Source organism: Haliaeetus leucocephalus, unplaced genomic scaffold, assembly GCF_000737465.1.
Source record: "Haliaeetus leucocephalus isolate CR32 unplaced genomic scaffold, Haliaeetus_leucocephalus-4.0 Scaffold795, whole genome shotgun sequence".
Classification (NCBI taxonomy): Eukaryota; Metazoa; Chordata; class Aves; order Accipitriformes; family Accipitridae; genus Haliaeetus; species Haliaeetus leucocephalus.
The window spans coordinates 1,265,103-1,280,142 of record NW_010973231.1 but is presented as its reverse complement, the minus strand read 5'-3'; the positions used below and the strand labels follow the sequence as shown (position 1 = coordinate 1,280,142).

General features: G+C 45.8%; 1 protein-coding gene across 3 annotated transcripts; it reads right to left on the bottom strand.

Annotated features, from left to right (window-relative positions):
* Positions 1-1,531: 1,531 nt before the first annotated feature.
* On the bottom strand, positions 1,532-14,719 carry ASB11 (ankyrin repeat and SOCS box containing 11, E3 ubiquitin protein ligase). 3 transcript variants are annotated; one of them, XM_010581529.1, is made up of 7 exons: positions 14,542-14,719; positions 11,466-11,545; positions 8,377-8,484; positions 6,093-6,243; positions 5,771-5,905; positions 4,642-4,833; positions 1,532-1,656 (listed from the first exon to the last, which is right to left on the bottom strand). In XM_010581529.1, exons 1-7 carry the CDS (start codon positions 14,717-14,719, stop codon positions 1,532-1,534), a joined length of 969 nt encoding a protein of 322 aa, XP_010579831.1. The 3 variants fall into 3 exon arrangements, with proteins under 3 accessions (XP_010579831.1, XP_010579832.1, XP_010579833.1); XM_010581530.1 differs by having other exon boundaries at positions 8,377-8,433; XM_010581531.1 differs by lacking the exon at positions 14,542-14,719 and adding an exon at positions 13,197-13,266.
* Positions 14,720-15,040: the final 321 nt, after the last annotated feature.

Here is a 15,040-nt window from a genome sequence, read left to right as displayed (position 1 = left end):
TCAGGCTCCAGCAGGCCAATTCCCCCTGACTTAAGATGTATGGGCAGTGAAAATTGATACCAGCATGCATAGGTCGTAATGAAACCACTACATCTCATAGCCCGAAAATGTGTCATCAGCCTCTTGAACCTGTGAAGTTGAGCAAAATGGAGACAGACTCTCCGACTTCCCATTTTACTACAACTAGTGAAACACCATCACCTGTCTCATGGCAGAAGTTTACCTAAACTCAGGTCTGAAGAAACATTTCTCCCCTCAGAACAACCTCCACAGGAAAAATAAACAAATATTTACAGAGCAATGCAGGCATTGCACCAGTCACTGGATTCCGCATTTCTCAGCTCAAAGAGATGCATGTTCTTAGCTCTGCTTTGTCCAGGCTGCTAACCCTGACAATATTTAAAGTAATACCACAATGGGCAAAGTCGTAAGACCTCAAAAATCCCTTTTCCCAGGGAGGTAATGAAAACCTCTCGACTAGGGGATGAGGGAGCAGACAAGCCTGCAAACTTCTCCTCCTGGTGAGCAATATCCAACAAGGAGAACATTTGGGTGATGCACAATCATCCTTAGGGGCCCTGCTTCTCTCTGGCTCTACAGTCTGAGGATTTATCTTGAGAAACATCAAAGCATGCAAAGCTCAAAAGAGCAGCAACACATTCCTTTGCTTTTCTTTAAACCTTGCAAAGGACAGACCTTGAAAGCTGACCTGCTGGGCCTATGAAAACATTTGCAATTCCATCCTGGAATTAAGCTAAGAAAAATTATTCGTGTAATGAATGCAGCCAGATCTCAGGTGATATAGCTTAGGAGGGAATTTTTTAGAAGAGATGAAGTTTTTTTAAGACTTTCACACATTTTTGTGGGCTTACTCCAAACACCCCACACCTGCTTTAGTAACATCACTTGCACTTCAGAGGACAAGATGTGTTAGCATTGGGGGCAGCTGGGCTGAGGACGAGGGCATGTGCAGTGGCTGGACAGCCAGAGCCTGCTGGAAGTTGCTGCAGCTCCACTAGACTATGGGAAAGAGATGGCAGGATGCGAACAAAAGATGTGCAATATATCATATATGGCTGACGTTGGGCACTGGAGGCTTTCATTCTCACACTAGTGGAAGAATAACAGCCACTACCTTGATTTTTGACAGTGAGATTGGATAGGCAAGACAAGGAAGATGCACAGATACTGCATGAATAAATATAACACTAAATGCAGAGGAAATCTCTGTGTGCGCCTGTGGGTGGGTGGATGGATGTGTGCATCTACAAACATGTCAAGTGCGTTGTTCATGTACTAAAACTTCTCAGGCTGGCATAAGTGGATGTGGCAATAGACTGTGAGGGAACTGTACCCATAATATCATTCACTGTGAAAGGTGTTTTCAATTTGCACTGTCATGTAGCAGCTAATGTTTGGTATCCACAGTAGACAGTAAATGATGTCTTTGATTTTTTTCTTTGATATAATAGTTTTGGAGTAAACAACCATTTGTTCCTCTTTCTTTTCCAGGGTAAAGATAGTCACAGACTTATCGATAAAGGAGAAAGTTCTCAAGTGGCTCAGGTAGGTGCAGCTTGTGGACTGCATATAGGCACGACCGACCCAGATGCTTTCTGATACACAACCGGCATAGCTGGGCAAGGCTGGCAGGACCTGGAAAAAAAAAAAAGGCAAGAACAAGAACCCCCAGCCCCACCAACGATATAAGTCAGAAAGCAACAAACACCAGCAAGATTTGAAAATCAGATCAAGCACTACACAATGACTTGCTGAAGTCAGGGAGAGCTAAATACATTATTGTTCATATTTAATTTATGTTGTCAAAGTTGGTTCAGTGATTTGAAAACTATAAGCACTAAAAACCTTTTTCTGCATGCATGGCTAGGCTTTCCTGCATCTTTTCTTGAGCAAATACTTAAAATACCATTAAGGTGGCTGCACTGGAGAGAGAGCGCCAGGATGCATAGCCCTTGCTCAGGATACAGGACAACACCCAGCGGTGTTGTGAGGATAAAGACAAGAGGAATTACGGGGAGCTGCAGAGGTGCTCAGTGTAGACCAGCCGTAATTGGATGGATATGGTAAATAGTTAGTTGTTCATATATACAGAACATGCTTCTTCCAGCCGCTGGTGTCTCAGCAGGTACCTGCACAAGTAGTAACTACAACTTAGGCTTTTTACATGACCACGCTGTCTCTGAATATTTGTGTATGTATGTCAGTCAGTCTATCAGTGCTCCTCAAAATAATTTCTTAATGTGTCATCCAATTTTAATTAAGTCTGACTGAAAGGAAAACATCTCGAAGATAGAAAGTCTCCAAAAGTTTGGTGCAAAAAGGCATTGAGGGTAAAAAAATTTAAAAAAAAAAGAAAAAAGAATAAAAAGATGAGACGCCTTTTTGCCCTTCCCTTGCCTTGGGGGAAAGGTTGCTGCATGTGAAAAACTCGTGTTAAACATCTGAGGGTCCGCTGGTAGGAGAGCTGTGGGAGGACTCATCTGGACTACGGTGAAGCCGCCTGGGCAGTGGTTCGCACGGTGCTGGACGCAGCCCCCAGCCCACCCTGCTGTGGGTCAGGTGAGGGGCACCCCAGGCACAAACCCACTGGAAACGGGGCCCCGTCGCTTCTGCAACTGCAGGCTTGCACGTGCAAATGCAACTTGATAGTGACGACGTCTCTGCTCCCCCTCCGCGCTCCTCTCGCTGGAGCTGCTCCAGGTGGAAGCTTTACGCCTGCTCGGAGGGGCTCAGTTTTCAAGCTGTGTCTCAGCCCTTCCCCTCCAGTTGCTGGCCAAACAGTAGCGACCACAGCAGTGCTTGGCAAGCAACAGGTAGAGACGTGTGCTTAAAAGCCTGTCCTTATACCTTCCAGGTAAGTTTCGTAACCTGTGCTTTTACTACAGGAAAATTTAGGAGCCTAAAGAGGCTGATAATGCCCCCTCTGAGAAGAAATTAATAGAAAAATATGGGCTATATAGAAAAGAGCACTTGTACTGCTGTCACTGACGTGAAGAAGCTACCATCTCCCAAAGCAGTTAGGAAAACAGAAACATTTTATATTTCACATCACTTAATAGCCAGGAAGAGGAGCAGTTAAAGGGAGCAAACTAAGTAACGACAGCAGAAAAGTCAGGGGGTAGAAAGAAAACTGGGGGGCTTATTTCAGACAGAAGGACCTCAGAAAACACGGAAGCAGGGGGAAAGGGCAGCTGCAGATGTTAGATACAGCAAAGTATCTGAAAGCAGGACTGAGGGGAAAGGTGAGGAAACTTCATTTCTGACAAGTGAAGAGCCTGCAGAGGCTGAAGTGCCCCCACAGTGCCTCTGATTGTAAGGGAGGAGAGGGCGACAAGCTGAAAGTGGAAATCAAAAAGAAAGTTCAGGAAGAGGAAATTATTAATATTGGGATATTTCTTTATCTACACAAACTGTCTTTTACACAGGGCAACTGGAGCCGGACAACTGCAAGTACTGCCTTTGCTCACGCTGCCTGATGTTGAGCCCTGAACGTCTCAGATATGGGGACAGAAGTCACAAGAGGTGAGAAGCATTCAAGCAAAAGTCCTCCCAGAAGGTTTTAGACACGACAGGTTAAAGCTCTGCATGAAAAGCCGTGGAGAAATGGGGCAGGACAGAAGGGTATTAAGCCAATGTTTCATTTCCTCCATAAAACCCACCTGTGTGCGGAGGGTCAGCACAATTCCTACGTGCAACTTTAACAATATTAATAAAAAAAAAAAACAATATTCTGCAGCTGGAAGCAGGCTCTCTGTGCACATCGTGCTTTGCTGCCTGGGGGGCGAGTGAGCAGGCTGAGGGAGGTGGCAGGCTGCCTGCGCGGGGGGGCACCGTTCACCCTCCATGCTGGCAAAGCCCCGGGGGGGCACAGACCAACTAACGGGGTACCAGCGAGCTGGGAAACACGGGGGTTAAAGGAGGGGGGGACACGACTTAATTCAGCACGTCCATATCCCAGGGATATTGCTACTGGGTGCATCAAGCTCTGGCTGTATGTGGTGCAGGTGAAAACAGCACAGGAGGATCGAGATTAATTTCTGCTCAGGGGTTTCTTCCAGTAGACTGGAAAGATAATTAATTGTAGGAAGGCTGAAAGTAAGCTGGTTTGTGCTGGGATTGCAGCTCCCTGGACCGCATGGAAGAGCTGCGTGCCGTGAAGCTGAAGAGCCACCTGGCAAACAGCTCTGCTTTCTGCTGGCGACCGAGGGCACACGCGCTCGTCTGGCTTTTCCTGTGGGAAGCAGCGCATTGAGCCACCGTGCTAGGCTGAACACAAGATGGTGGTACTAAAATATTATCTGTGAATAAACGCGCACGGCAGTTTTTAATCCTTAGAGTCCTGATAGGTAAATATGTATAATTTTCCATCAGTAGACAGGAAAAGAAAGCACAGAGTAACTGACCAATTTACCCACTAAAACCCTAACACTTAATGGCAGATCTAGCAAGAAAACTGAGATCTCTTACTCCTTTGTGTGTCATGTGCTGCAGGCTTGAAATCAGTAGAGAAGAGAACTTATATAGAGCATTACTTATAAAAGCAGTTAAGAAAATGTACTTAGGTAAAGGAAATAAATACTGTTCTACTTAAAAAGAGAGAAGAAGAAAGGAAACCACTACCTTCCCGCAGCAGAAGCGCCTGCTCCACTTTGCTGTTGGGTACGGCGAGATCCAGGGCACATCTGAGTTCAGCATTTCTGCATTTCGGGTTAGCACCATAGTCCGTCAGCAAGACAACTACCTCCACGCTGGATTTTCTCGCCGCCGCGTGAAGGGGGGTGTCTAATCGCTTCCCCATGTTCACGTTGGCTCCTTGAGTGAACAAGAGTACGTGGTTAGATCTGGGAGGCAGCAGGAACTGTCCGAACCTGCACCACACAGGCTGGTTTCCACCAGTAGCCTCGATAAACGATGGGGATGGATGGCACACAGGCCTCCCTCATTTCTCTCAAGAGCAGCAGTGCAGAACTCAGCAGGTCAAATACCTGCTGTGTAAAAGCCCTCTGAGAGCCACCGAACCCTGTCTGCGCTGGACAGAACTGAGCAGCTTGACCTTCAGCCCCATAGATGTTCAACGCCTACCATATGCTCTGTAAATTTGTTAATAACATAAAATGTAACGTACATTATGTTAATCTAATTAACGGGGTGGGGGACGGACGACGACCCTTTAGGTATCTCATTGTGATAACTCCGGGAGCACAGCAGGGGAAACGCTTGCCCCAGGGTCACCAGGCACAGCAGGGCCACACTTCGAGCAGGCGCAAGTCAGCTAACGTGCACCCACAGCAAAAATTTATGCCAGCTCATAGGCTGTTCCTGGACCCGCAGTGATTATTCTTTCAAGCAGCTTTACTGCTGTCTTCATCATCCACTGAGAAGCATGTGAAGTTAATGCTTAGTGTGACACTTTATCATAATCAAGGGTTGATTTTCATCACCAATATTAGCCAGCACAGTCTGTGCTTCCTGTCATCATTCTAGAAAACTGAAAGTATTTTATTTTCACATTCAGACAGTCTCAGGGAGGTCTCTGTAATTAGGGCTTTTTTTACTGAAAAAATCGTAAAGTCCTCATGAATGCAGGTGAAATTTTTAATAGCCTCAAACGAGTCTCACAGGCTCGGGCTGCCCAAACACCCTTTGTGGAAATAACCCGTGATGTCTGCAGTGCAGAGGCAGCCTGGAGAGACCAGCAGCGCGGGCTCACCCCACCGCAGCTCTCCCCCGGCCCCTTTTCCAGGTGTACCTAGCTCCAAAAGCTTCCTGACACAGTCTGTCCTCTGGTAGGTGCAAGCCACGTAGAGCGGGGTCCCGTGCTGCAGGTCTTCTTGGTCAATGTCAACCTCATGGGCCAGAAGGATCTCCATGCACTCCCTGTGACCTGTGGAGAGAAGAAGGGCCGTTACTGAAGTGCTGCAGATACAGCCAGTGAGGCACAAGGGCTGGGAATAAGCCAAACCTATTTATCCATACCAGTACAGACAAGTGTTTTTTTGAAAAAAAATTTAACATCAATAAAAGATGTATTCTTCAGTCATTGTTAGCTTTACTCACAACCTGAACGTTACCTCTCTTGACCGCTTCGTGGATGGGCGACGCAAGGTGGTTCCTGAGCTGCGGCTTGGCTCCGAATTCGAGCAGCATGTTGACACAGGCCACGCTGCCACTGCAGCAGGCATTAAACAGAGGAGTGATCCCATCAATGGTGACTGCATTGACCTGGAACAGCAAGACACACTCAGGATAATCTGATTTAAGAGGAACGCCCTTGCAGCATGCCTCATGTGCACGCCACAAATGCACCAGGAAAAAGATGCTTGTTTAATTTCAGAACTGATTTTGTTAACAGCTTTCAGAGTTACGTGTTGTGGCACAACATATATAACATTCTCCTTTGAGGCCTGCCTGCTTTCCCACATAGCTAGTGCCATAAGGCAGCGACACTGCCTACTATGAATGCTCCTCCTAGAGTTGCTCAGAAAACGCAGATTTTAATTTTTTTTTATGTGGACAGCTTGAGTATCTTCAATCCCCTGCACTGCAAAGGGGATGGAGCACCAGGGTAGAAATACCTTAGCTCACATAGTTTAACTAGCAGGATATTTTACCTTTAAAGCGGGGAAAGGCAGTGATGTTTAAGGACCTATTGGTTTATTCCGGGTAATTCAGCAGCGGACCATCTGCAGTTGATACCATCCTAGATATCACTTGTCCTTTCTCATTTGAACTACCAACTTGTTTATGATGCTGTATGAGTTAACCCCTTTTCCCACAAGGTGCCCCTGCTCCTCGGTGCCTCCTCTGCTTGCTCACCTTCATGGAAAACCAGCGGCAGGAACGGATCTGGCTGGAAAACAATCGTGACAGGGCCAGGAGGTGGGCAAGTCAGCACGCTATGGGGAGATACCAGGTACCACAGCACGGGGGACGTGTCTGCTCAGATTTTGGAGCCCAAAGTACAGCTTGCTCTTGTGAAATTGCAAAGCTCTGACTTTTAACACTCTGTTTCAACAGCATCATTACGGATCCCAGACTCTTCCTTGATTTTCTTCCCCTCCTGCTAATTGCTGAGCTAAACTATCCCTCATCCTGCACAGCTCCAAAACCAGCACAAAGTAAGAAATAGATGTGCCTTGGGGGTATCTGTATTTCAGATTACATGCTGGAGCCCTGCAGCCCAGCACTGCATCCCACCTCCCCGCACTCTCATCGAGCAGATGTGGCTGGAGCTGCTGCAGGCGCTGGGGGTCTGTCAGCATCACTTCACAACAGGGCCAGCGATTCAAGCAAGCTGAAAACCAAGGGTAAGCAAGGAGAAAAGTGAAGAAGGAAAATGACCTCTTTGGTTTCCCTCTCTGCTGGGTATTGGTTTAACTGGTAAAAGAGGAAAGAATGGCAAGACAGCTGTTGTGGAGTAAATGGGTTGGTAAAAAAAAAGGAAATAAAGAGCACGACAAGAAAGGAGAGTGGCAGAATGGCACATTTTCTCCCAGAAGCTAGACAACAGCCCATTGACTTTTTATTTATGAACAGAGTGGGGTGAAAGCAAAAACCAAAAAAAACCATCAGAACTACGTATTATACCAGGAATAGGCTGATTTCTTAGGAAAGCAACAGGTAGTTCAGAGACGATTCTCTGAGTTATAAAAAGGCAATGCCATTAATATACCCAAATCAAGTAAAACTGAGCATAAAGGGGTTTTCCTTTCATCTTTCCAAGGGATTGAAATTTGGCATTCAGTTCAGGAAGTTAACAAATGCATATTCTTCTGCAGAGGGTAGCTTGATTGCCTGTTTTGGTGTTGCTCAATTTCTTGCCATATAAATTGTACTTGAAAACCCAGCTGAATGAAATGTAGTCTTAAATACTTCATCCATTCCTGTATCTCCATTTTTAACATGTATTGTACCTTAGGTCCAACTGGGGGAAAAGTTATTTTATTAGCAGATAAAATGTTTCATTGCTTCAAGCACATCTTTTTACTTACATGAGACTCCCAAACCATCCCACAGAAAAACAGAGGCAATCCCAGTGGTTGTTACGGGGGGAAAAAAAGTAATTTTCTTCAAGGTTATTTTCACCTAGCACCTCTCATTCCTTTTCCATCAATCCCGACTACGTTTCACATACAGAGGGAGAACAAAACAGAATAACGGGGTGACCCAAGCAGCCACTGGGGGAAGGCAAATCCATCACCCGTGGAAACAAAGCACCCTTTTATTTCCCCCCGGTTCTGCCCGAGGCGCTCCCGTCTGTCCACAGCCTGGCCCTGCCACACGGGCAGCCCATCCCGCATCCCCGCTGATGCGGGGAGCATCCGTGGTCCAGACGCCCGCATCCCCCGGACTCACCTGAGCGCCGTTCTCCAGCAGCACCTTGGCGCAGGCGACGTGGCCGCCCAGGCAGGCCTCGTGGAGAGCCGACACGCGGTCTGTCGTCACCAGGTTCACGTCGAAACCCTGCAACGCGGGGCGGGGGGCGTGAGAGGGAAACCCTGCCCGAACCACGCGGCTCCCCCCGAGGCCGGCGCGGGTCCCAGGGGTGGTCGGACCACGGCAGGGGAGAGCCGCGTCTCTGGGTGCGTAAACGGGTTGCATTAATGCCGTTCGGTGCTCGTCCCCAAAGGCGGCAGCTGGTGATGGGGTTAAAGGGGGAGCCAGGACAAGCTGTGCCTTCTATTTCTAGCTCTTTACAAGGCACAGTCAACCACAGACATCATGTTTCTCTAACTTATAAAGGCGGCGTTACCTTCCCTGTTAAGTCCGGCACCAGGAGCTACAGCTGGTGGGATTCACCTCCCTGAACGGGGATGCCTCTAGCAGAGGTACCAGCAGCTCGGCGGGAGCCCTCGGCTCCTTCAGTGGGGAGAAACAGGCTCCTAGGATACACACGATCCATCCCACGCTAAACCAGCTGTTTCTAGTGGGTCAGGTGAATCGTGTCCTAAAAATACTCCCACTGACTTTAGGGGGTGCCCAGTGTGTTTTACTCACAGGTAGCAAGTACCTGGTAAACCCATAACATAGGTGAGATGACAAATTCCACCCATGAATCAGCCCCTCTTATTTGACCACCCAGGAAACGTTTTACACTGGAATAAAGAACTGTGATTTACAAATGCCTTATTGCAGGTATTTCCCTAAATGACAGTTCGTACATCTATTCCTGCACAAGCAGAAGCCAGGCATGTTCACAAAGGAGAAAGCAGCTGGCATATGCGTTTTCCCCAGAATGCAGCTAAGTCTCCTGGTACTGAAGATTTCACAGCCACCTGTGAGAAGAGGCCTGGAAGCAGCTCCATTTTCCCCTCGACGCCTGGTGCTCTGTGACAAACCCACTCGGTCTCCGCCCGACGTGCTCACGAGGTGGCAGCAGCGCACTTCGTGGCGGGCAGAAACCGGGGTCCGTGGGCGCTGTCAACGTCACCAGTCCCCGTGCAAGGAGCATTAAAAGCAGCCACCGTAACCTCTTTAAGATAGAAATTCTATGATAGAAAAACAATGGCTTTTTCAGTTACGTGAAAGCACTGTTAATGCAAAGGCTGTCGCTAAAAATTTCCCGTCCATTACATCAGTGCCAGGGGAGTAGATAAAACCTTGAAAAAATGTTGAGATCATTCCATTTTCTAATTGTATAGATGTTTTATACTTAATGATCAGCATATTCCTTCAAGAGGAAAGTCTTCTAGAGAGACCTGATAAAAAGAGGAGACCTAGTCATAGAATCATATTCTCAATCATTATTCATATTTATTTTTTTTAAATTAAACTCAGTCATTGCAAGTGAAAGGCAAAACAGCAATCCCTTCCATTACAAAATGAAGATCAAGTTGTAGACCTTACTATAGCTGTTTGCCAAACACTGCTCATGTTAAACCTTGTTTTCAGATGTTTATAAACTCTTCCCAATGTATCTGAAAAATCTTCTTTCAGTGCTAGAACAGGCATTGGCGAGTTTTTGAGCTCTTTTAAAACTCCAGCGCTCCATTGTTCCCTTATGTCCGGGCATCCCCTGGGGAGCAGAAGCCTCACTGCCTCTCTTGAAACCTATGGTCCTACGGCAGAGACTTCTCAGTGTCCCACATACACTCTGAAGTACCGCTCCGTATTTAAGTTTAGGCTAGTGGTGTAAGTATATTTGAAGCAATGAGCAATGATTATGCTGCTCCATGAACAGCTTCATCCCTACATTTATCACACTGTGGTGAATCAGCTCCAATTCAGTCTCTACAGACATTGCTCCCTTGATCTCTTTTCATCAGTAGGGACCCTCATCCTTCACTCCCCAAATTAAATGTCTTCAGGAGAAGGAGAAAGGGTGGATTAACTAAATAATGTATAGCCACAACACCAGCTGCTTCTCTAGTGTATAACCATGATCAGTGTGTAACTGGGGCATCTAGTGTGTAACCACAATAATAGTGTAGCCCCACGAATAAGATGGTGTAAGGTCAGCATACATGGAGAGAGAGGGGGTCAGAAAACCGGCAAAGCCCCAAATGAATAAGCCCTCTTCCTTATTATCTCTAACTTCCATCACTTCCTTTTCCATGAAATCATTTGATATCAGCAGGTGAAGGAAAGAGGGATCAGGGAATGAGAGGGGGAATACTGGCTCTAAACCACAACCTGTTTTAGCTGCAGCCATGCCTCCATACACGTCTAGGGCGGAGGCTTTCACACCGGCGGCTCCGCTCCAGGAGGCCGTTGTCCATTCGAGCTGTGGCCTCACTGGTAAAAATTATTTACCTTGAATATAAAAGGTCTGATGGCCAAGTCACAGAGCTTACACTCAGGGAATTCATTTCCCTGCAGTTGTCTTGACTGGGTATGTTGGGGGGGGCACTTGCTCACCCACGCCAGGTGAGGGCACTGAGTTTAAGCCGAGGTGGCAAGGAAGGCAGTTGGCAAAGCATGAAGAACCATAACCTGTCTCTGTCCAGCTGCCCACTTTCAGATCCAGCTTCTTGTCCTTTCTAGTATATTCTTTCCTCTTCTCTTTCTTTTGCCTGAACTCTTGGTTTCATTTGGAGCAGAGGGTTTAAGGCTGACAGCTCTCTCTTTAGGAAGACCATGCTTGCTGTTTTATAAAGCAAGATGTACTTTTACAGCTTTCCACCCATTTTCTTTAAATAGCTGATATATATATATATTGCCCCTATTCCCAAGCCCAGTTTGCATGGTTTACCACTGAGAAAGAACCCAGGGATTGTTTATCAAACAGCAAGCTACAAGCTGTAACAGTCTTTGTCCTGGACTTGTCCCCAGCATCCTAACTAAGCAAACTAATACACGCCCAAAGGCATGCACGCAAATCTATTATTTATGCAACTGCATCTCTTATGCTCTGCTGCAGTCTATTACCAGCTCACCAACTCAGAGATGCAATTCAACAGAAACTACGCTGCTTCCCAACCTTTTCTTTACCCGTGGGCTTTTACCTGTGCAATCAAGGTTTTCAAAGACAGGAGGCGTCCCTGGAAGGCAGCGTCGTGGAGAGGGGATCGGTCTGCCCAGCTGCCTGAAATACCAAATGCATAGAAGTTAATTCAGGTAAGCAGCAAAAGAGGATCCTGGGAGGACAGGGAAAAAACAGCTGCGTGTAAACGCAGATTGGGGCTGAAATCAATGTGGGGGTCAGCGGTGAAACTGTTTGATAAATTGATTTCAGCAGAGCAGCTGAGGGCTCAGCGCTCCTGAGAAAGCTGGCCGCTCACTAAGGGACCTAAACAAAAGCTTCTTGGCAGAACTTTTAAAAAAAGCTAAAAACATGCTTCAGCAAAGACCACGAGTTTAGTGCTGCTGGGACTCACCCGGGGACTTCAGAGCCCTGCAATTCTCCTATTCAAAACCATATCAGCCTCCGTCTTTCCTAGGGAGCTGTTGTCACAAATCATATTCCAGCTTCTCTTGCACGTCATTAAGAGACTCATAGCAGGGAGATGCAGGGATGACTTGTCTGTCAAATGAATTCTGGCATGTCCCTGGCAGTTTTATTTCCTGAACTGACAATTTCATAAATAATATCCTCAGCTCAGACTACCAGGTAACAGGTTTCATCCTCCTCCTCACTGGAAGGTTTCAGAAAAGACATGGAAAAAATAAATTCTGCCTGAGGCTTTACTTTTCTTCCTTAATCATTTTGAGTTGTTGAACTGTTCAGACTCCTTCATGTAGGCTAGCCTGCCCTTTTCCTTATCTTAATCTATTCATGTGCCACGAAAAAAAATTCCTTAGCCTAGCTACTACCTACAGGCATAGTCAGTCAGCCCAGGTTAAATCCCTGCAACTCAAGTAGAGAGCAAATTTACTTGCCCTATATTAAAATTTATAACCGTACCACAACACAGTGTGTAGTGAGTATTTCTCCAAAGGCCAGCTGCATTTACAGTGCCACAGGACAGAAGCAATACCAGTGTTTGCATTCATGCTCTGTTGTACAGCAAGCCCATGAGCACTGTATTTGAAACCCTTGTCTTGTTTAATTTTTTCAGCTACGGCGCACACCAGAGAGAATGGAAAGGGCGATTTATCTCCATTTCAGGTGTTAACCCAAGGCAGGGAGAAATCAACACAGACACATCCCTGGGGACCCGAGGCCAAGGACACAGCAGAGGTTTCAGCCTTGGCCAAGGGAGTCTCCTTTTGTTACCCGAGAACCGGGATGCACTTCAGCTCATGGGGTTACGGCTTTAACTTTAGTTACTACTTTTGTTCCCATTTATTTAAGGAGCTGTGCCGGGGCTCCTAGGGCAGCAAGCTGGCATGGAAAGACCAGCCAGCACAATATACAACCAGACTGCTAAGGACCAAGTAGGACACGCCAGGCAAAATGATGGAAACAGGAACCAGGTAGGGACTGAGAAACATTTTCCTGAAAACACCCAAAAACCCCCCACATCCCTCGTCATGCTGGTGACTGAAAAAGGCAAGCTCAGTTCAGAAAGTCAGAAGACATTGCAAGGGACAAAACCCAGGGCCCCTGTACAGCAGGAAGATTCCGAAGTAACTCAGACAGCAGAGCTGCAGTGCCTTTTTTAACCTTTTATGCATCCAGTATAGCATGTGCCAGTGCACGTCACATGCATTTACAATGCATGTGGATGCACACGCATGCCTCACCATGAAAACACATGCTGCTGCATACTTCCATGCTAGCCACAGCAACCTACCTCCCTGAAACGTGTGGCAAATATAGTTCCCATATGGGGCACTTCTTCCCTTCACAGCTGTGAGTGACATGTCTGAAAACACTGTGTCTTTTTAAATGTCTACAGAGAAATTAAGCAGCCCTGCTGCTGCTGCTGCTGCGCTCCTTCACTGCAAAGAGAAAAGGCTGTGAAGCTCCGCCTGTAATCCAATATAGTGCCCCAGCAACAGCATCACATGATCTTAGGTTTTGTAAGATTATCCTTAATGGCTTTTTGCAAATGGCAGCTTGCAGATAAAAATATGCTGCGGTCTGCTAAACTTCAAGGCACTTCAGTAAGAACCTGCATGACGGAAAAACTGCTGTTTGCCACGTGTCTGACTACAATTGCATGGAGGCACTTGGAAAAAAAATGACAGTAATAAATTATTGGAATTATGTTCTGGAGAATAACAAGTAAATTAATAACCCAGACATGCCTGTGTATAAAGGCTTTGTAAAGAATGCTTTGCTGCAGTATTTTTCTTGGCCAGATCTTAATCTCTCTGCTTTGGGTGGCAATCTCGCACCACCCGTGTTCTGCTCACTGTTCATGGTGGCCCTATTCATCATGAAGCAAGGGCCCAACAAATGAGTCACATAAAAATCTGTGATGTCACGACACTGATAAGAATCTTCAAGTAGGAAAATATGTCCTCAGTCTTAGTAAATTTAAAATACTGTCATTTTAATTAGTGGAATTACCAGGCATGCAAATGCCTGTCTACTCATTATTATGGAAGTGATGTGAAGGAGTAAAATCACTTGGGAAAAAAAACCAAACAACAAAAAAAGACCTACTAAATACAATCTATTCCCGTGCCATATATTTTTTCAGAATAATTTTAGCTGTATTCATTTTTATCATCTGATTTAACAAAACAGGGGTTCTTGGCTTGGATTCATAAAGTCATCAGTTATACCCTCCTAGTATCTCCTTTCAGAAAATCAACATGCTAAAACTTCTCCCTAAATATTCTCTGGCAGTAAAGCTAGCTATTTAGTAAAATCATCTGTTAAGCCCACTAAAGAATGCCTTGCTTCCGAGAACAATCTTTTTATTTACCACAGTGCCTTGAGCAAATGTTGTCCTCATTCTAGCTGGGTAATTGTTGGAGTCTCATATTTTGCACACCTAAATCATGCCAACAGATACTGACACTGCAAAGACCCCAGAAATGGAAGGCACTTCAGGTTAAAACATTCACCCATGCATTTAGCAACAGATTCCTCATTTCATGGCAACTCAATGATTTAAATCCTCAAGTTACAAAAATGTAGCAAATAATACACATTTAAATGTTAGAGCGTCCATATTTTTACTTTACCTGGGACTATTCCATAGATCTCTTCTGCTATCCTGGCAGCCTCTTTTCTGTTGCCTTTAACAATATAGAAATGGGTCAGCAAAGCCAACGAAATCTTAATTAAAAGCTTGAAGCAAAACAATGCAAAAATGGCAAAATAAATGTTAGTGAAAGCATGGAGTATAGAACTGCCCTCCATTTTGGTTTGCTCTTTGAATAGTTTCTCAGGTCGGCTAAGTTGCACCGGGCTATTCTTGGTATCACATGTCATCTATTTTAAACCCTCCAGAACCTGCTGTTGCTCACTTACCAAAAATACATTCTGGTTTTATTTGGTATGGGCTATTTGATACTGAATAACAATACCAAGGATAAGGTAGTTTGACCATCCCGTGCCATACAGGAAACAAACAGAAAATCCTTTCCAAACCCACATGAATTAGAATAATTTTTCAGACAGATGATGTCCATACCACCTGAAAGCCTATACATCCACATTATATTCCTCCTTTGATGTAGC

Excerpts from the sequence above, each read along its gene's own strand:
- ASB11 (XM_010581529.1), bottom strand. The coding sequence starts at position 14,719 with ATGGAGGGCAGTTCTATACTCCATGCTTTCACTAACATTTATTTTGCC. Across the intron at positions 8,485-11,465 it reads TGAAAACCTTGATTGCACAG|GGTTTCGACGTGAACCTGGT; the intron begins GTAAAAGCCCAC and ends CCCGCGTTGCAG. Across the intron at positions 1,657-4,641 it reads GGCGCTTCTGCTGCGGGAAG|GTCCTGCCAGCCTTGCCCAG; the intron begins GTAGTGGTTTCC and ends TTTTTTTTCCAG.